Source organism: Sciurus vulgaris (genome assembly GCF_902686455.1).
Source record: "Sciurus vulgaris genome assembly, chromosome: 9".
NCBI lineage: Eukaryota > Metazoa > Chordata > Mammalia > Rodentia > Sciuridae > Sciurus > Sciurus vulgaris.
The window spans coordinates 21,365,328-21,387,940 of record NC_136469.1 but is presented as its reverse complement, the minus strand read 5'-3'; the positions used below and the strand labels follow the sequence as shown (position 1 = coordinate 21,387,940).

The window sequence follows — 22,613 nt, the reverse complement described above, 5'->3', positions numbered from 1 at the left end:
TGAATGTGTAGAGCACTGTATTAGATTCATTTTTCGTCACTGACAACAGTCACTTCCAGACCTGCCAAGGGAGTACTCCAAATATATGCACCAACATGCAAGTTGAATTGGCTGAGCAGAATGTCGGTTATCTGAGCATCTGCTAGTAAGGAGGGAGTAGGAAGAAGTCACTGGAGACTGGCCTAACAAAAGCTTCCAGTTTCTTTCTGGGGATGGGATGAGCAACTTCCTTGGCCTCAAGTGAGTCTCCATAATTTGTTTCCCACTTCAACTGCTCAGACTGATCTCCCCACAATTCTCTGTGCTCACACTATATAGGCCTTCCTTTAGTTTCCCCAGATGCCCCAGAAGGTTTTCTGAGCCTCAGCTCCTCACAGCCACAGGTGCATGACCCTCTTTCTCCCTGTGATGCTGCAATTCCAGGAGAAATTTTTAAACCAGCTCATTCTCCTTGAACCTGAATAAATGAATGAACCTCTTGATAAGGAGTGTACTGTATTTCTTAAGCAACATTTACTGGGTGCACACAAGCCTTTCGTGATGATCTAATCAAACAGGTATCAATTTGTGCTCTTAGGCTTTTGAGAGTATATTCAGAGGAAAGATTCATTTTATAATAAATGGTTGTACCATAAAATGAATTTTAATGTTTTCTTTGGGTGGTTCATCAACTTCTAAGAGATTTCCTCCCGATTATTTTCCTTTCTGGTATGTTTTTTTCAATGTTAAGAGTTCATGTATTCTTTTCCCTTTTTCATGGGGTTGGAAACCATGTAACCGAATTGATTATAGTTGGCAGTGAAGAAAAGAATATTTGGGCTTTGAAAAGAAAAACTTGTCCTTTAAGTTATATGTATAGGATGTCGTGTTTCAGCCTTATATCAACTTTGGCTCTTTAAAGACCTTCTATAACTTACTCCATATATCCTGCATATGGTTTTATGAGAACAGGTCAAGTGTTATTGAGATACTCCTTTAAGCTTTAAACTAACTGTGTTCAAAAGAAATATAAGTGTGTACCACAAAAATGCATGCCACATATGTAATTTAAAGTTTTCTAGTACCCTTGTTTAAAATGAAGCGAAAAGAAACTTGTTCATTTTAATTTACTATATGCAAAATATCATCATTTTATAATGTAATCAATACAAAAAATTAACATTGTGTTTCGTGTTCCCTTTTTGATGCTAAGTCTTCTAAATTCAGTGTGTATACTAAGAACATTTTCAACATGTAGCAGACACTTTTACATGCTTAAATTAAACTAATGTCTACCCATTGTAGTACAGCTCTGGACAGTAGTAGGAAAAATTTTAGTAGGATCATTCCAATTGTGCTATAAAGGAAATTTATCCTTTGAATAAAGACTTTGTGAGATGAACATGGGGAATGGAGATTTGACCACAGTGTGGCATAAGCTTGGGGTTGTACCTCTTTTAATGCCCTTTGAGTGACCAGGGTGCCATAATAGACCTGAATCACCTAATGAGCAGTTGGGGTCTATGTGACTTGCTCTGAGTCCCTGCAGTTGCTGCCAGCATAAACAATTTTTACACTTCCCTTAGAGAAATCCAGAGGTGGTGACAGGCTCCTCCCATACCCTTCACCCCCTGTTTTTCCCCTGCTTGACATTACTCTCCACCCAGGTGAATGAGTGAAATCATGCATTGAGCAGTTTAAAGATCATCAGCTTTGGGATCTGTATACCAGATGATAATGGTGAGTGTTTCATGGTCACATAAGCAGGCAAGAAGGGTCAGAGACATGTACTATGCAGGCAGAGAGCCTGTCAGAAGGGAAGGGAATTGCCACCTCTCCTGGAAATGAGACACAGCATGATAGAGATGAAAGAAGGCTAGACATAGAAGCAAGAAGCCTAGGTTCTAACTTCACCTCCCTGCATTTTAATTCAGTTAACTGTCTTCCTTTACTCACTGGTGATGCCTTAAGAAAACTTACTGTCCTTTAAACAGTCTGCATAAACTAATTCTGCAGAATCCCAGGTTGCATGTTCTTAACTGTGATAATTGCACAAGACCGTGTAGACTTATCTTCATTTTCTCCACCTTTTATCTAGATTTTCTTCTCATTTACATTTCTCCTGAATCTAATTTTTAATTTTACACACATCTCTCTTTTTGTAAGGAAGGCATTTCTCATAGACTTTATTTTTTTCACTTCCTTTTTTAATTCTCTACCTTTTCCGGAGTATTTAAGGTGGACGGAAGATCATTCTGAGACATCTGACTCTGGGTTTGTTATTACAATCACTGTGCAAGCTCATATTTATGATGTGCTTCCTGTTTTCCTGTTAGTGTCCTAAGCGCTTTGCCTGGATTACCTTGATTTTCAAAATAATAACTATGGGAAATATACAGTTATATGTACATTTTTAAAAAGGTAGAAGCTAAGGCCCAGAGTAGTAGAGCAACTTATCCAAGATCAGAGACTTCATAAGGAACATGATAAGACCTGACAGTGCCCACCACGGGAGAAGGAGACTGGGAGAGGTGATTTAATTATCTAAATTTCCAATTCATAATTTAGGACCCCGCTCCCACCTTCTAAGTTCCAACTTCAATAAGGCTTTTCATTTTTTGTTTGTCTTTATTCTCTACCCTATAGAAATAGCACCAAAAGAGAGATGGAAAACCTCATAACTTGAATTATATTTGAAATATAGCTAAAATTAAAGAACTCCTCTTAAATTCAGTGATTATGATCACAGTGACAGCAAAGATAAAATAGCTTTTTCTCTCCATGGAAATTAAAATCTTAGGAAGAGAAAAGACTGATTTTTCTCTCATTCATTCTCTCACAGTGAGTCCAATGAATAACTGCGTAGTTGTAGGATTTGTTTTCTAATTTGGGAATGGGGAAGATTCTGGTTTTATTTAAATCAGTCAAGGTGAAGTAAGCAAATAAAAATCTGCTCAAAAGTAAATGCATAGGCAATTCCATTTTTTTGGTGTTACAGTGTGAAACAAGTATATATTATCTTTAAATCTGGGGATTTCATTAATGCATTTTATCTAATACCAAGTCCCCAAATACAATTATTTTTAGAATAAACAAGATAATATTTGTATCTAAATTATACCTCCTCTGGTTTGAAAAGTTTTTGTAATGTAATTTCATGACCAATGTTAATTTCAACAGGCTGCATTATTTCTGAAGGTTTATACTATCCTGAGATCAAGCATGTGACTAACAGTTGTGGTGGAAAAGCTTGACTTTTGCCTATTGCCCTGGCCCACTGGGTGAGCTCTCAGCACAGCAAAAGACACAGCACACAGCCCCTCTTTTCCAGACACTGGGCTTGGCTAGGAGATGAGCAAGCAAGGCCTTGCTTGTGCAGGGGCTTCTGGGCTGATGGACAGGAGAGGCATTCTGTGGCTTGTGGTCACAGGTTTTCCTGCAGCTGTGCCTTATGGTGTGTCTGTAGTTTGTGTCTGAAAATAGCCACTCCACCTGTCTCTAGTTGCTACATTCCAGTCTGGGGTGTTTGTGCCTTTCTTGCTGAAAAAACCACAATAATATCATGACATGTGCAGTTTGTTTTATTAATTCTCAACTCATCCTTGTCCACGAAATCTCAAAAGGCAAACAAAATAATTTGAAATTTGGGGTTATGAAATTTATGATGTGTTAATTTTTCCTTGAGTGTGAATAATGAGGGAGGGTAGTAATTTAAATTTAAAATCCTGATTTTCAGTGAAAGAAAAAGTGAGATAGACACATTTTTAAAATATAAAATGCTGGAATGAAGTTTACTACAATATTAGAGAGTCTGCACACTATAAAATTGTTTTGTTTTTCCCATCTCAGTGAATTACAGTAGTTTATAAGTAACTGCAGAATGAGTGTTTCTCCCACATCTAATAAAATAACTTACTTGAAAGCTTGAGTCTCTGCCATTTTTTCATTCATTTTTCACAAGCCTACTGGGTGCTTGGCAGGCAAAATTTATCAGAAAGCAAAATAAAGCTCTTTGTGGCTCTTCTAATCTCAATTATTTGTAGAGAGTAAAAATAAGCAATTAAATATATAATATGCCCAGTGGTAATAACCCAAGGAAGAAAAATAAAATAGGGTAAGAAATAGTGAAGAGCAGAGTGTGTATGTGGAAGAGAGGTGGTCCCTTACGTGGGAGTGTTCTGGAAGGTGTCTCTAATGACACGACCTGAATGCTTTCTTAGGCTGGATGTTTCCTGAGTTTTCTGTCCTTTGCTGAAATGTCACCAATTTCATTGTTCATCAAAGCCTCTATATTTGCCTAATATTTTGCCATCCAATAATATAACCTCAGCTTTTCATGGCTTTGTTGAGTTGGTGTCTAAATGAGTGCTTTGAGTTTCAAATTAATGTATTGGGTTTATCATTAATAAATAGCGACATCTCCAACTTCAAAACCGAGTTTGTTTTCGAATGTCTGTTTTAAACCTTTGTGAACCGCCTTTCCCAAGTTGGAGTTTTGAAAGAGGTATAAAAGTGTTCACCTGCAGATTTTCTTCCCTAACTCTGCTTAACAATTGCTTCCTGTAGACTATGCCTTCTACATATGGAACAACTTCCTATTTTCTTCTGAAAAATCCACTTAGCCTCAGACTACTTAAATTCAGCTTCTGATTCAGTTGTAGTCTGGCAGCAGACTTAAGATGAGGGAAAGTTCTGGAAGAAGTGGCCTTAACCTCTTAGAGAGTGGCTGGCTACATAGTGCTTGGCAGCAATAGCATAGGTAATGGTAGGACTGGGTATTTTCTTGCTTGCTTCTTGATCTTGAGAAAAGAGAGATACTATTTATGTTATTATTGTATAATATGACTTTCAAGTCAGAAATAGTCAGGGGATATTAAAAAGAGATGGGAGATTTTTATCCTGAAAGAGAGGGAAAAAATAGGTTTTATTTATTGACAGTGAGTCACAAAAAGTAGAAAGCATTCGTAGGTAAGTCAACAACCCTGTGTGATAGGTTTAAAAAGCAATTTTAGAAAATGAAATGGAAGAAGCACCATTTAAGTGTGTGTGTATTGGAATGAAATTGTCCCATGCCAGTAAAGAAATAACAAAGGAAACAGATACTTTTAAATGTTTCTGTGATGGGGGAGAAATATAGCATTTCTATTTATAACTTGCTCAGAGTCCCACATAAAAATAGCTCCAAGTAACAGATTTGCTCATATCTGGAATACAAAGTTGTTGATCCCAGTGATGTGAGGAAGTCTAATAGGAACTGCAGCATTGGTAAATATTGAAAGTTTATGATCTTTTCTTTTACCCTAGATTTTTCTTACAGAGAGAAAATTACAGTTCATGGAAAAGTCACGGCCGCTGTGTTTCACATCTTGTTATTTTCCAGGCCATTGGTCTCTGTTTTTAACCAAAATGAAGCTTTTCCCCCTTCACTTACACCTCCAAGGAGGTGTATGCTATAGGTAATGGTGTTTCTGTCAGTGAAATTTTTGTTAGGCTAATAGATTCAATATTTTTTTTTCTTCTAAAGACTAATTTTGTGTGATTGGTGTGACATCAAAAAATATTGAAAAAAACCCAGAAATTAATGAAAACCTTTTTTTCTTTCTCATTATCAGCGAAGCTTCTTGGGTTTTGCTAGTTTTAAAGTGGCGGAGCTACTGAAGTCGAAGGAGCAACTGCTGTCCCTCAGCCTGAGGTAGGTCTCTTCGTTCACACGACACTGGTAAAGTTAGTAACCTGGGGTATTTATTGATGGCTGGCTGCATTTAAAAGTCATAATTCTTGCAGATGTTAAATGTCAACTCTCAAATAGCTTAAGTCTCCACTGCTACAAGTTATAGCGGCACAGTAATTATTCAAGTTCACATTCAAGTTCATGTTTCAATGTGGGAAATGTTATTAGACCTTGTTGGAAAGGCAATATTGCATTGTTGTTAAAGTGACAGAGTGCTTTGAAACTAAAACCATAAATATAAATTATGACCATGTTATTAAATAAAATTTCTGTTACTTATGAAAATGTTGCTTTTCAAATCAAGTAAGTTGTTTTTAGTTTCAAAATTTTGTAGAGGCAACATTGCAGTTTCACCATAGCAGAGAATGAATTGATAGTTTTAGCTTTTTCTTTTTGCCACTGTGCTATTAAACATAAAATACTTGTAAGTTACAGCAGCCTCATTGAAACAGCAGAGCATAGCTAATTCTGATTATGAGTACAATTTAAATTTATTTTGATTGCAAAGATGATAACAGTTTTTAGGTAGTTGCAGAGTATATCAAATAGGATAAATGTGTCTTTTTAAGTTTACAATAAATTTGAAAACAATGCTGTTTTTTTCTGTAAGGAACTTTTGTAATTACATGTACATAGAGAATACTGTGTAGAATATATAGCATGATGGATACAAAAATTTTATAGAACACCATTTATCAGTCTTTCTTACTAGAGTGGAATTGACAACTTTGGGAGCTTAGACAGTGTCTTTGTTTGTCCCCTCTTTCCGCAAGAACCCACTTGCAATCAACAATTTATTTCATTCAAGATGCTATAGCTTAGGCTGGGATCCCTACTCCTGGATTTCTCTTTCTCTGATTTTTTCTTAATCTTTAACTCTGCATTTTGTTTGCTTTTATATAAAATGAGCCATCCTCCAAGCAGGAAAACTACATGTTGGTGGTTTCTAGTAAAGCCTCCTTTCAGCTCTATCTCTGAAACATTTGGTGGTGTGTTTTATTCAGGAAGTCATATAAAAATCTTTAGAGTTTTGTGATATTGTCCTCCAACAAAAGTTGTGCTGTCATTAATTTCAGTTCGGGGTATGAAATGGCTACTTAGAAAGGCTAGCTATTAAGAGTTGCAGATACCCTAAATTACATCAATATCCTAGAATGTTCCTTGAAGTGACGCTGCTTCCCTGGATCCACGATGGAATGTCCAACCTTGAGCTAACCTGGAACCACCAGCAGCACTCATGTTTTCTAGATCAGATGCACAGCTTCTGATCATCCTGAGACTCATTAGCACCTGAAGCAAAGCATAATAGTGCACCATTGACAGTCTGGTTTGAAACCAAAATCAAGATGAGAAATTATAAATGAGATGAAAATCATGAACACATACAGTACCTCAGAAAGAAGATCAGAACAGGGCTGGGTTGTAGCTCCGTGGTAGCGAACTTGCCTAGCATGCGTGAGGCACAGGTTTGATTCTCAGTTATCACATACAAATAAATAAAGGTTCATCGACAACTAAAAAAATTTTTTAAAAAGGAAGATCAGAACATAAGGGTCATGTGTAGACCACTATTTTTGGAAGAAAAATGAAATATAAATTTTCAGATTTTGATGAAAATGACAAATTTTCACTTTTCATTGAATAACCTTGATTCTTAGTAATTCGATATTGATTTGGAAAAGGAAAACAAATTTAGCATCAAAGAATTGAGTTTTCTAGATAAATGTTAATTTTAGAATACCAATATCAAAATGACTAGGTTATTATTTTCCCCTTTCTGTGCTTTGCTGAATTTGTGGACTGTTCTCCCTAAGAACCAGACAGATTATAAATTTATCATAGCCTTTTGGCTTCTGGCACATGATTTAAAAAAATATTTCTGATGTGATCTATCTTCTTTTTCTGACTGTCTCTGAGGTATTGAGTTTGAGAGAACATTAGGTCAGGCCTAAGAAGCAGTTTTTTTTAATTATTCTTTTGTGATGCTTGTTCCTTTTATATTTCAGTCATCATTTTTAAAACAGTAGAATTAAAGGAATTCACAGAAATGAGGACACATTTGTAGGTGCCACTTTACATGATGAAGTTCCTTACCTCCTTTTCCCCAGCTGGTGTTTCTGTTTCTCCAGAGCAGACAGTTCTGCTTGTCTTGACCCTTGGTGCTTCTTACTATGTGATTCATATTCTAAACCTCTCAACAAGTTCCACGAAGCACCATGGTTTAACGTGGCCACCCAGGTTGTGTGTGCTTTGAACTGGAGATCAGGAGCATAGGGCTTTGCTTTTTCCTACAGAAAACTTAGAGGGACAGGGCAAGAAACATACCTCTTGATTTTTAGACTTAGGTTTACATTTATGAAATATGATACGGTATGTTTTTGAGGTCGTTGAGTATGATTTTTTTATTATGCTAGGGAAAATGACTCCTATGTATAAAGCAGTTTCTATGCATACAAGTCATCTTCATGTAAATGTCTGTTTTTCTGTGTTTCTGTCAGAATGTTCTAGCATCCCAAGTGGAATTGGTTTCTTTATTTAGTATTAACCTCTTTACCTTTGTATTATGCCTACTTTTTTTGCTACTTTATGTTTGGTGATTCCTATCTCCTCTGACTTCTTTTATATGGTAATCATATTTTCCGTTCTTGCCTCTAGGTCCTTGATGTGTAGTCCTGACTTCTGTGCTATGATATAAATAAGGTAGAGTTATTATACAGAGGATGATAATTTTCAGTACGAAAGTAGTAATGATAGTGAGAAAAAGAAGAATGGCAACAATAGTGTACTCTACTTTGTGCTTTTATAATATTACAGATATGTGACTAACTCTTATCAAACTGCCCTAAGATGTTATTATTTTCTTCATGTCACAAATCAAACTGAGACATAGAAGACACTTAAGTCACTTGTGCAAAACTACAATGCTCTTCAACAGGAAAGGGAACGTGGAAAGCCACACATTTTTGGCTGCAAAGCCTGTGATCTTAATGACCCACTGTGCGTCTCCTTCAATAAAGGAGAAAACAGAACCAGTTGAAACATATGTCTCATGTCATGTCACTTAGTGGCAGAGCAAAGCAAGGACGTGGGTCCAGGACCATCTGTTCCCTCTTTTGTTCATGCTTGATTTCGTCAGCATCTGGTCTTATAGTAGGTGATGACTCAATGAGTCAAGCCAAGGACGATTTGGGGATATTAACCAAGAAGGCAGGAAGTGGGTACCAGCCTGCTAGTTTAAGGGGAATTGATTGGTGCCTGAGGAAAACCTGAGACATCTCTTCTCACTCTAGAACCATGACATTAGCCAGACCTTGACAGGGTTTTCTGCCTAAGCACCTAGCCCTGGAGTACTCTACCAATGTGACCTGAATCTCTTGGGACCATATAAGCAGAACTTTGGAGCATTACCTTACTTTCTTATGGTTTAATAACAGAATGGAAATGTCAGATCTGTGACTGGAGATGGTGTATTAGCAGTCAGGGGGAAAAGCCCATTGCTCTTAAAGTATTCAAATAGCTAGCAAGGAAAACCCATAACAACAGAAGCCATCAAAAAGGGTGAACTTCTTTCTATCCTAGGAAATCCTTCTCAGAGGGATGGAGTCATGGGGAGGTGTTTCAGATGCCTCCACACAGTGTGGATTTCTTCCAGTGTTCTCTCATTTAGAAAATATATATTAAGAATTTCTTATGTGCTAAGAACTGTGGCAGGTTCTTCATGAAATTTTAAAAATGGCAGCAGAGTTAATAGTTTGCACTTGATGTTACAAATAGAATGTTTAATGGAAAAAAAATCATTATTTATTGAACAGCTATTGGCATGCAAGGGATACATTAGATACCTTTAATGCATTATTTTATTATTTAATTCATGTAGCATTATCATCTCTGTTTTATCATAACTTGTCTAAGATCCTACAGCTGAAGAATCTACAAACAAGGCTGGTGTTTAAGATTAGCCTGACTCCAGAGCCTTTTCTTTTTCTTTTTTACTATCTCCTAGGAAGCTCACAACCTAATAGAAACTTTACTTCTTTCTACAGTTTTCATTCCATCCCCTGGAGAATTTAGAGGCCTTCCTTTCTTAATGCTTTATCTTAAGATTCAGATTTTATGTGCGTGCAACATAGTAGAGCTTCAATAATAATTGTTGGAATTTTGATTCATGATAATGAATTCCTTACATTTTTAGAGATGCTTTAAGTAAACCTAGTACTGAGAGCTTATTTCTAGGTGGAATCCATCTAAATTAGTAAACATGATGCAGTGTAAGCATCAGAGTATATCTGGAACAAGGAACTTTCAGAGCAGTAGTGATTGATAGATTGTGATCTTAAAAGCTGGGAACTTCACTTAGAATTCACCTGTACTTCAGAACAGGCCACTTTACCTTCAGCTCATCTCAGTCGGTACTCTGTTATTTCTTTTGTAATCTCTATATGTAAACCCCCAAGTTAGGCAAACGTTTATATCATTTTATCAAGATGGATTTGATAAAAAGTTTAAAAAACAGATATGCAAGCATTTATTATACAAAAGAGAATTTATCTTATTTTCATTTTCTACTTCTTCCACCTTTATAATAGTGCTTTCACCAAGCAATGACTCCACTCATCCTAAATGTGGTGGTGTTGTCTACAGAGAAGAGCTGTGAAGAAAAAGAACATTCAACTTGTACTGTTTATTTAAAAATAATTCCCTATTTTATGGAGCAATTATAAAGGTACATAAGCATGCATAAACATGCTAGCCAGTGAGTGTCTAGATGGATATATGTGTGTGTACCTATATTATTTTAGGATTATTTTGCTTTCTCAGAAACCATGAATACTGCCAGGCTTGGTGGTACACTCCTGTAATTCCAGGGACTCAGGAGGCTGAGGCAGGAGGATTATGCGCTCAAAGTCAGCCTCCACAATGGTGAGGCACTAAGCAACTCAGTGAGACCTGTCTCTAAATAAAATACAAAAATAGGGCTGGGATTTGGCTCAGTGCTTGAATGCCCCTGAGTTCAATTTCTGGTACCACCCCACAAAAAAGAATACTTAGTTTTGATTATTGTCAAACATTTATGCTCCAAAAAGATAAGATCAGACTTGTGAGGTTTAAAGTTCTTTCTGATCTTTTGCTTAATTTAACCTTCCTAATCACACAGGAGTTCAAGTGTATTGTTTCTAAATATCAAAGAACAGCACCAAAAAAAAAAAAAAAATTTTAACTGAATCTCCCAAGGCCATCTTCTTAACTTGGGAGCTGAGAAGAGTGAATAGTGAATGGGAGGCCCACAGGCTGTGATGGACAGTCCCCTAAGCCAGGCTCCCAGGCGGGAAGACAATAGCACTGTTTGTCTCCTCTCACAGGCTGTGGGTGGACAAGTCCCATTGCAGTAGATCAGAATCCACTGGTTCCCGAATTCCAGTAAGCAGTGACCTGAGACCAACCTGGCCATAGACTGAAAATAGGGTTTTACAGGAAGGGTTTTAAAAATGATGTTAAACATCTCCAGACTTTCAATTGCCCATCACTGTTTTTCTTGCACAAAAATAAAAATTATGTAGCTCTTCTTACTTTACGCATCTGATCTAATCTTTACAGTATGAGTAGGAAGAATATTTGTATAGTACATCTATTAAATATTTTATTCTTTTTAGATATATATGACAGTAGAATATATTATATGACATATTATACATATATGGGGTATAACTTATTCTCCTTAGGATTCCATTCTTGAGGTTGTACATGTTGTGGAGTTTCACTGATTGTGTATTCATATAAGAACATAGGAAAGTTAAGTTTGATTCATTCTACTGACTTTCCTATTCCTGGCCCCCCTCCCTTCCCTCCATTTCCCTTTGTCTAATCCACTGAAATTCTATTCTCTATCTGCCTTGTTCTGTGTTAGCATCCACGTATCAGAGAGAACATCCAGCCTTTGGTTTTTAGGGATTGCATGATTTCACTTAGCATGATAGTCTCCAGTTCCATTCATTTACCAGAAAATGCCATTATTTCATTCTTCTTTATGGCTCAGTAATATTCCATTGTATGTGTGTATATATATATATATCACAGTTTCTTTATCCATTCATCTGTTGAAGGGCACCTAGGTTGGTTCCATACCTTAGCTCTTGTGAATTGAGCTGCTGTAAACATGGATGTGGCTACATCACTGTAGGATGCTGATTTTAAGTCCTTTGGGTATATACCAAGGAGTGGTATAACTGGGTCAAATGGTGGTTCCATTCCAAGTTTTCTGAGACATCTCCATACTGCTTTCCAGAGTCGTTGCACCAATTTGCAGTCCTACCATCAATTTATGAGTGTACCTTTTTCTGTACATCCTCACCAGCATTTATTGTTACTGTATTCTTGGTCATCGATAATATTTTCTTATCAATATCTATTTGAACTTCAGATATAATGTAAAAATTTACATTCAGCCACCTTAATCATCATGTATTATTTGCATACATTTCATTCTCTTTCACTAGTCTTCCAATTAGCTTTCTTATTTTTAGGTTCCATAAACTAAGATTATGGCAGATATTCTTGATGGTCTCCAAAACACTGTTATATGTGTCCAAAACATTTTCTATATTAAATAACGTCAACAGAAATTAATTGGCAGCCAATAGCTCCTCTTTAGGAGAGAGTATCACATCTGTGATTAATTATAAAGCAGAGTAGTTGGATGCACCAATGGAAAGGTGGGCGATTAGAATGGCATACAAATAGCTAATTTAATTAATGCTTTTTGCATAGAAAATTAAAAATTTATACCCTGATCCATGGAAGCAGTGCATCAGAACACCACATTTTTCTCTTTGGAAGTAAACAAGCAGGGAAATGTGAGAATTAATAGCAAACACTCTGTCAAGAGTGATTTAGATGCACATAGGTGGGAGAGAGCCTCACAGGCTTGGAACATTCTTCCACTGGCTTTTGGCAGGATTCTGATAAAGTGACAGGAAGCTCCTGCATGAAGCTCCTGTATGGCAGCTCTGACATGGCCTGGCACCCCTCAGATATGTAGGGAGGGGTGACTAACACTTGCTGAGGTTTGAAATGTATTAAAGGTTTCAAGTGTTTTATCGTACTTAATCTTCTAATAACCTCCATCTTCTACTGGTCTGGGAAATGATACTTTTCCTGTTTTACTGATCAGCCAACAGAGGAAAAGTTGTTTGACTTTTCAGGGTCACTCAGCTGGGACAGGATGGCCAATGGAGATTTTTAGAGAACAAGAGTTCTTGGTAGCAAGTTCCCAGAGAATATCTATTTTATTTAGAATCATAGGCATTAAGTTATTTTAGAGACCTGAAGGGCCTTAAAAACTGCTTATTGAATAACTTCTTGGTCCCCATTAAGGAGCAGGGAACTCAGACTCGGGACTCTCCCTAACCCCTGAGCCTGTCCCCAGACAGGTCTAATATTAGAAAGCTCCCTATTGTTTTTTCCCAAATTTCATCTCCTGGCCATGGTTCTTACTCTTTGTGGATTAAGTAGAAGACGTCTCCCTTTTTCTTTGACACACTTGAAATCAGCTCTTTCATCCAACTCTAAATCTTTCCTTCTTTCTTCTCAGGAAGAAACATGAGGTCATAGATGGGGGACTTAATAACAGATCTGAGTTCTCGTGCTCACTGGGTTTTCTTGGCATGCTGTCTGCTCATGGAAGTGGTAATGACTTCTCTCCCAGCGTGGTTCTGGGCAATAATAAATACTAAAAGATTCCAACCACTGCTCTGCATTAGAGGAAAACACTGTAAATATTGTTTCCCTTGGTTCTTGATTTACCCTTGCTAATTCTGTCAGCCATTCCTTAATCTCTTGCTTAGTTTGTTGAAGAAATCCTTTCCTAAAAAGTGACAGCCACAGTCTTTACACATGGTCGATGCAGAGGGATTTATTTAATGCTTGTTCTGGGTATAGCATTTCTATCAACCAAGGAATTGATTCTTACCTGAAACCTAAAACCTAGTCTTGGCATCATATTTGGTATTGAAGGCAGCAGATCCCAGCAAGAGGTGTAGGAAGAGCAGTTTGGCTGAAGAATACCAATAGAGTTGAAGCAGTATCAATAGGAAAAAATAGAACATGTTTTGACTAAAAACCTTACCAATATAGTATCAAAATCAGGACAGAGATCTGGAAGTGTATCACGGGATATCAATTGCTGTTAGAATTATGAATGCATTTGATGCAGTATACCAAAAACTGTCCACAAAAATAAATCCAAGTGATGTTATTATTCTGGGCTGGACTATGAGAAAGAAAGGAGACATCAAACACAGAAGTATGGAATTTGCTTGCAAAACTGATGATGAGAGCTTTGATAAAGGCTCTTGGGGACACAATTGCTTAAAATTACCAAAATGCTCTCCCATGAGTCACTTTATAAAGACTGTTAAAATCCCATCACTTTATCATAAAATTAAAGGAGAATGCAAAACATGTAAATTTGGGACTAAGACAGTAAAGAAATAGAGTACATGAATTGGGGACATGTCTATGCCTTTTTCCATGCTCTTCTAGAAAATAGCAGAAAGGTCCTTTGCTGAAACTGTTTCCTGATCTGTGAAATTGGAATACTAGTGTATATTTTTCCCATGGTTTGCCGTGGGCGCCACAGGAGTTATAATGTGAAACATTTACAGTGGGACTGACACAGTGCTTGGTAAGTGTAGGTTATTATTTTTATTTTTTCTTTATTGAGTAGCTTTTCTAGCCCCAGTCTTTTATTTCAAGAACTAGATATCCTGTTTATAGACTATCTGAAATGGTATCTGATACAAAGGAGGTGTTCACCATACACCTATTATTTACATTATCATCATCAATATTATTATTTTTTGTTTCATTCAACTAGACTCTCATTTATAATGTAAATGGCCCTGCAGTTATATATTCTGCATTCTTCATTCTGTTCCTAATCCATTTTTATGAAGCTGTAGTTATGACCATGGAAACCAATTAGCGCATTCATAGTTTGCATTATTCAAAAGATGTCGGATTCCTCAGATTGCAAACTGGTTTAGAGTTCCCCACCACTGAAGGGACAAAACATGCTTAGCAAACACTTAAATTGCTCCTCAATTTGAACAGAAAAATCCTTCCTCTTTAAAATGCAAATCACACAAAGTTAATATCTATATACAAAGACCTACCTGCTTAAGAACTTTGAGAGCTAATATAGCTTTGAAGATAATTTTCAGGAATGCCTATACCTGGAAGGAATTATATTTGACCTGAAAATTTTGTGTTAGATTTTTCTGTATTTACGAAAGTTAATTCATCATTATTATTGTGTTTCCGTGGCTCTGGTCACATTTATGATAGCTGTTTTTAAATGGTGTTATTTGTAACACTATATCCTTTAGGTGATTGATACATATTCTTCCCCTAAAGGAATTGGGTCAAATATGTTTGAAAATTGAAAATCCTATATTTAAAAGAAAATGAAAAAGGGCAGTGAGTTTTTTTCCTGTTGGGACTCTCAAAGGGCCTGTGTCCCTGGCAGCTCCCCCTTTTGTTTTTTAAATTTTGGTCCTGAGGATTGAACTCAGAGGCACTTAACCACTGAGCCACATCCTCAGCCTTTATATTTTTTTTGTATTTTATTTAGAGACAAGGTCTCACTTGTCTCTTGAGTTGCTTAGGGCCTTGCTGAGTTGCTGAGGCTGCCTTTGAATTCATGATCCTCCTGCCTCAGCCTCCTGAGCCGCAGGGATTACAGGCATGCACCACCACACCCGGCTCAGCCCTTCTAAAATTGACTATAAGATACTTTCTGTGTGGAACATCTGTGAACAGCTTAATAGATTCTATGTTCCAAGAAAGACAGCTAAACAGTTTAGAAAATTCTGATTTAAAACAACAGGAACAGTAAAGCATTTTCCAAAGAAATAGATGAATGAATGTTTTTATGTATTTATGCACTTTTTTCTACCATCAGTTTGATGTTTAACACACACTACTGTAAGCAGGCATTGGGTCTACACCCACTAAACACACTCTCCTACCCCCACCTCCCACACATCCTCTCCCCACGTCCCAACCACAGTCACTGACAGCCTGTGGCTCTTCAGACCCTTATCCCTGGCCTGTATAGACACCACTTCCTGAAGCTTGGACTAAATGAATGGTGAAGGAACTGCGAAATACAGAAAGTCTCTTGTCTGTTCACTGGCAGATTCTTTAAGCTTAGATAAATGAACACACAAGTATTTTCACAATAATGCTTTAACTACCCCAAGCTGAACTTCACTCTTCTGAGGGCCCTTCCTTTTAATGCTTTTCCTTTCTTGGTTAAATGAAGAACTACCAGATATTCTTTTTTTATCTTAATTTATTTTTATTGTAAACAAATGGGATACAACTTATTTCTCTGTGTGTACATGAAGTAGAGGGGTACCATTTGTGTAATCATACATTTACATAGGGCAATGGTGTTTGATTCATTCTGTTATTTTTTCCTTCCCCCCCACCCCTCCCACCCCTCTTTTCCCTCTATACAGTCCCTCCTTCCTCCATTCTTGCCCCCCTCCCACCCCCCTTTATGTGTCATCATCCGCTTATCAGTGAGATCATTTATCCTTTGGATTTTTGAGATTGGCTTATCTCACTTAGCATGATATTCTCCAATTTCATCCATTTGCCTGCAAATGCCATGATTTTATTATTCTTTATGAAGGAGTAATATTCCATTGTATATATTTACCACAGTTTCTTTACCCATTCATCAATTGAAGGGCATCTAGGTTGGTTCCACAATCTGGCTATTGTGAATTGAGCAGCTATGAACATTGATGTGGCTGTATCTCTGTAGTATGCTGATTTTAAGTCCTTTGGGTATAGGCCAAGGAGTGGGATAGCTGCGTCAAATGGTGATTCCATTCCAAGTTTTCTAAGGAATCTCCACACTGCTTTCCAGAGTGGCTGCACTAATTTGTAACCCCATTAGCAATGTATGAGTGTACCTTTTTCCCCACATCCTCACCAACACCTATTGTTGCTTGTATTCTTGATAATCGCCATTCTAATTGGAGTGAGATGGAATCTTAAGGTAGTTTTGATTTGCATTTCTCTTATTACTAGAGATGTTGAACATTTTTTCATATATCTGTTGATTGCTTGTAGATCTTCTTCTGTGAAGTGTCTGTTCATTTCCTTAGCCTATTTGTTGATTGGGTTATTTGTATTCTTGATGTAGAGTTTTTTGAGTTCTTTATATATTCTGGAAATTAGTGCTCTATCTGAAGTATGAGTGGCAAAGACATTCTCCCACTCTGTAGGCTCTCTCTTCACATTGCTGGTAGTTTCCTTTGCTGAGAGAAAGCTTTTTAGTTTGAATCTATCCTGGCTATTGATTCTTGCTTTTATTTCTTGTGCTATGGGAGTCCTGTTGAGGAAGTCTGATCCTAAGCCGACATGTTGAAGATTTGGACCTACTTTTTCTTCTATAAGATGAAGGGTCTCTGGTCTGATTCCAAGATCCTTGATCCATTTTGAGTTGAGTTTTGTGCAGGGTGAGAGATAGGGGTTTAGTTTCATTCTGTTGCATATGGATTTCCAGTTTCCCCAGCACCATTTGTTGAAGAGGCTATCTTTTCTCCATTGCAAGTTTTTGACACCTTTGTCTAGCATGAGAAAACTGTACTTATTTGGGTTTGTGACCGTGTCCTTTATTCTGTACCATTGATCTACCTGTCTATTTTGGTACCAATACCATGATGTTTTTGTTACTATTGTTTTGTAGTATAGTTGAAGTTCTGGTATTGCGATACCCCCTGCTTCACTCTTTCTGCTAAGGATTTCTTTAGCTATTCTGGGTTTCCTATTCTTCCAGATGAATTTAATGATTGTTTGCTCTATTTCTGTGAGGTACATCATTGGGATTTTAATTGGAATTGCATTGAATCTGTATAGCACTTTTGGTAGTATGGCCATTTTGACGATATTAATTCTGCCTATCCAAGAACATGGGAGATCTTTCCATCTTCTAAGGTTTTCTTTAATTTCTTTCTTTAGTGTTCTGTAGTTCTCATTGTAGCGGTCTTTCACCTCTTTTGTGAGATTGATTCACAAGTATTTTATTTTTTTAGAGGCTATTATTAATTGGGGTAGTTTTCCAAACCTCTCTTTCTGAAGATTCATCACTTATATATAAAAATGCATTGGATTTATGAGCATTGATCTTGTAACCTGCTAATTTACTGAATTCACTTATGAGTTCTAAAAGTTTTCTGGTGCAATTTTCTGGTTCCTCTAAATATATAATCATGTCATCAGCGAACAGGGATAGTTTGAGTTCTTCTTTTCCAATTCATAACACTTTAATTTCTTTGGTTTGTCTAATTGCTCTGGCTAGAGTCTCAAGAACGATGTTGAATAGAAGTGGTGAAAGAGGGTATCAATGCCTTGTTCCAGTTTTTAGGGGAAATGCTTTCAGTTTTTCACCATTTAGAATGATATTGGCCATGGGCTTAGCGTAGATGATCTTTACAATGTTAAGGAATGTTCCAACTATCCCTATTTTTTCTAGTGTTTTCATCATGAAGGGGTGCTGTATTTTATCAAATGCTTTTTCTGCATCTATCCAAATAATCATGTGATTCTTGACTTTAAGTCTGTTGTTATGGTGAATGACATTCATTGAATTCCAGATGTTGAACCAACCTTGCATCCCTGGGATAAACCCCGCTTAATCGTGGTGCACTCTTTTTAATATATTTTCGTATGCGATTTGCTAAAATTCTGTTGAGAATTTTTGCATCGATGTTCTTTAAGGATATTGGTCTGAAATTTTCTTTCCTCAATGTGTCTCTGTCTGGTTTAGGTATCAGGGTGATATTGGCTTCATAGAATGAGTTTGGGAGGGTTCCCTCCTCTTCTATTTCATGAAATACTTTGAGAAGTATTGGAATGAGCTCTTCTTTAAAGGATTTGTAGAACTTAGCTGAGAACCCATCTGGTCCTGGACTTTTCTTTGTTGGTAGGCTTTTGATGACTTCTATTCCATTACTTGAAATTGATCTATTTAAATTGTGTATGTCCTCCTCATTCAGTTTAGGTAATTCATATGTCTCTAGAAACCTGTTGATGTCTGAGATTTTCTATTTTGTTCGAGTATAAATTTTCAAAATAGCTTCGAATTATGTTTTGTATTTCACTCGTGTCTGTTGTAATATTTCCTTGTTCATTCTGAATTTTAGTAATTTGAGTTTTCTCTCTCCTTCTCTTTGTTAGTGTGGCTAAGGGTTTATCAATTTTGTTTATTTTTTCAAAGAACCAACTCTATTTTGTCAATTTTTTCGATTGTTTCTTTTGTTTCAATTTCGTTGATTTCAGCTCTGATTTTAACTATTTCCTGTCTTCTACTACTTTTGGTGCTGCTCTTTTCTTGTTTTTCTAGGGCTCTGAACTGTAGTGTTAGGTTGTTTATTTGTTGATTTTTTCTTCTTTTATTGAATGTGCTCCATGAAATAAATTTTCCTCTAATTACTGCTTTCATAGTGTCCCAGAGATTTTGATATGATGTATCTTTGTTCTCGTTTATCTCTAAGAATTTTTTTATTTCCCTCCTGATGTCTTCAGTTGTCCATTCATCATTCAATAGCATATTATTTAATTTCCAGGTGTTGGAGTAGTTTCTCTTTTTTATTCTGTCATTTATTTCTAATTTCAATCCGTTATGATCTGATAGAGTACAAGGTAGTATCTCTGTCTTCTTGTATTTGCTAATAGTAGCTTTGTGGCATAAAATATGGTCTATTTTAGAGAAGGATCCATGTGCTGCTGAGAAGAAAGTGTATTCGTTCTTTGTTGGATGGTATATTCTTTATATGTCCATTAAGTCTAAATTATTGAGTGTATTATTTATTAAGGTCTATGGTTTCTTTTTTTTAATTTTTGTTTGGAAGATCTGTCCAGTGGGGAGAGAGGTATGATAAAGTCACCTAGTATTATTGTGTTGTGATCTGTTTGATTTCTGGAATTGAGAAGAATTTGTTTAACGTACATGGATGAGCCACTGTTTGGCACATAGATATTTATGATTGTTATGACTTGATGATTTATGCTTCCCTTCAGCAGTATGAAATGTCCTTCTTTATCCCTTCTGACTAAATTTGGCTTGAAGTCCAATCAGCAAAGGGAGGAACCACCCTAGAGGAATAGCCAAATAAAGGAGAAACCAAGTTGTGTCAAAAACAAAAATAAGCCAAATGACTAGGAATACAAATCATCTTTCAATAATAACCCTGAATGTTAATGGCCTGAACTCATCAATCAAAAGACATAGACTGGCAGATTGGATTAAAAAGAAAGATACAACAGTATGCTGCCTGCAAGAGACTCATCTCGTAGAAAGAGATACCCACAGCCTAAAGGTGAAAGAATGAAAAGAAACATACCATGCACATGGACTCATCAGAAAAGCTGGACTATCAGATATTATAAGTGTAGCACTGATCAGAAATTTCAGCTTCATTTTCAATTTATCCTTCCTGAAATCCTTGCCTGTTGTTTTCTATTTCCTTCTTGAAACTTTATCTTCCCTCTTCTTTTTGCTCACACTGGCCTCCAGCCTCTACAGGGAGCATGAATAGGCAAACTCTTCATCCAAGGTACAGCAATTTCTTTACAAAGTCAGGTGTGGGTCTGCTTTTTCAGCTACATACATTGCCCTTGACACTGGCCACCCCTTCCTCCCTTTTATAGTGGCTTATGGCTATTTGACATCAAGTGTGGAGTCAGAGTTCCTGTACTTCTCTGTAATTCTCTCTTGGGCTCTTTGAGCTTAGTTTCAACTTCAGCCAATAACAGAGCATAGCAATGTATGTGTGCATGGTACACTGTATTTTCTTCCCTAACCCATGTCCATTTTTTTCACCAGTTTTTGGTATTCCTTTCCCAAACAATAGGTTTTATCTATCTAGAAAACTCTGATGTTCTCTAACTGTACTCTTACTAAAAAACAAGACCTTCCAGGCATATCAGTGCAAATGTCTAGCCTCAGTGCTTCTCCTCGATTTCCTGCGACCTGATGACTGTGGGGAATATCATCATGCTTCTGAGTAGAGGCTGGGAGGAGGTCAGAGCTCATCATTCCTGCTCCGGCTAATAGAGGCCTCATGATCACAAGGTCATATGTTTAACTGTGTTTCCAAAGAGGTTTCTTTTTGCTTTTCTGTTTATAGATTGTCCATTCTCCTTACTACATGGGTGTGAGAGGCACTGGAGGTCTTGCTCAGAGGGCATATAGAAAGTGGCCTACTTCTGGACAGTACCTTCCCCCAACCGCTTGCTCTAGCCCAGGATTCCCAACGATATTCCTTAAGTGCAATTCACGGATGCCTCTTCTGAGCCACAGTATCATGTGCTCATAGTAAAACTGTGGCTGGGAAAGATTATCTGCAATCAGGCTTCAGTGAAATAAAGAGAGAAGTCAAAGAGAAGAATACTACTTTATTCACGGAAAATAGGTGAATGGAAAACACATGAAAAATAGTAAGATAAATGAGATGCCAAAAAAGCAGAAGAGAAGGATGAGATCAAAGAGAAAATGTCGGAAAGGTGCAGAATAAGAAAGAGAGAATATGCAAGTTTATTTTGTTTTATTTCAATACAATTAGTGTCAATATAACCAGATTGTTTTCTTCAATGATATACTGTAGTGGGGGATGGTTCCTTTGGGGGTGATCCACTGGATTCTCTAATCAATGTACTTAAAAGCTTATTAAATTTGCATAGAAAATGTGAGGTAATTAAGGGTTCTTTTTTTTATAACATTGTGTTGCATTGATGATTTTATTACATTTTAGGACAGTTTTACTGCATAGAAAGAAAGCTTTTAAAATTAACCCAAATCATTGAATGTGGGTTTAATTGGTCTTGACCTAAATGTTACTAGGCATTTATTACTTTGTATAAGAAAAGTAAAAGATCAACTTTTTGCAGACAAATAATGAATATTACTTCTTTCTAATGTTGATACATGTAAATTGGGAAGTAAACAAACAGTCCTTTAGAGCTTAATATAAAACTTGATCAATAAAAACACATTTAAGGTATACTAATAAACATGTTCTAATCCTTGTGTGTTCATGGAAGACCAGAGCAGATAAGTTGAATTTTATTTTATTATTTCTCCCCCAATATTTTTCTGATGCAGTCTTTCTTACTGAAAGCAGGCTGAAACATTTCCAACCTAAACTTAGAAAGGGTGTTTAGTAGAAGTTATTTTCTCTTATCTAAAATCAAATGGAAGATTTTCCAGGGTCTCACACAATAAATAGGAGAGATGGTCTCTAAGCATTCTTGAGAGTTCGCTTGTTTTTTGAGCAAACTTCCAGCTAACACAAAATTTCTTGATTATTGAGACTTGCCTCTCACACTAGTAAAAAAAGGAGTGATGCTCTGTCCAAGCGCAGGGGTCTCTAAAGCACGGAGGGTAAGCCTCATATTGTGACATTGAAGGAAGTCAGAGCTCCCTTGTTGTCACCAGGAATTAATGACCTTGCTTAAATTTCACAATCTTTCTAGTAATGATATTAATGCCACTGAGATAAGCTTAATTTATAGCTTCATAAGCCATATTTAAAGGATCTTCCAACTTCAATAGAAAAAAAGAAACATTTTTCTCCCCCTCTTTCTTTTATTCCATCTCTCCTTTCCCAGAACCCCCATGAGTCCTTGAATCAAGTGCTATTCAACGGATGTTCTCATTCCTGCCAAGTTCATTTGAAATATATCAGAGACAATATTAGATATACGAAGCCCCAGGGAAGGAAAATGGTAAAATCACATAGAATTGGTTTTATAATATTTGTTATAAAATTGTATTATTTTTCTCAAAGATTGTCTTTGTAATATCTTTAAATTCCTTGAGTCCCCAAAT

The 22,613-nt window shown here is 36.6% G+C and overlaps 1 protein-coding gene across 9 annotated transcripts in view; it reads left to right on the top strand.

The window, feature by feature from the left end:
• INPP4B (inositol polyphosphate-4-phosphatase type II B) overlaps window positions 1-22,613 on the top strand; it is a 781,666-nt gene that overhangs the window by 524,121 nt on the left and 234,932 nt on the right. For 8 of the 9 annotated variants that reach the window (XM_079154820.1, XM_079154821.1, XM_079154817.1 and 5 more), the window contains one exon: window positions 5,592-5,671. In XM_079154820.1, coding sequence (XP_079010946.1) covers window positions 5,592-5,671 — 80 coding nt within the window. Of the gene's footprint in view, window positions 1-1,070; window positions 5,245-5,591; window positions 5,672-22,613 lie in introns of those variants that run through there. The other variant, XM_079154822.1, reaches the window with a different exon arrangement.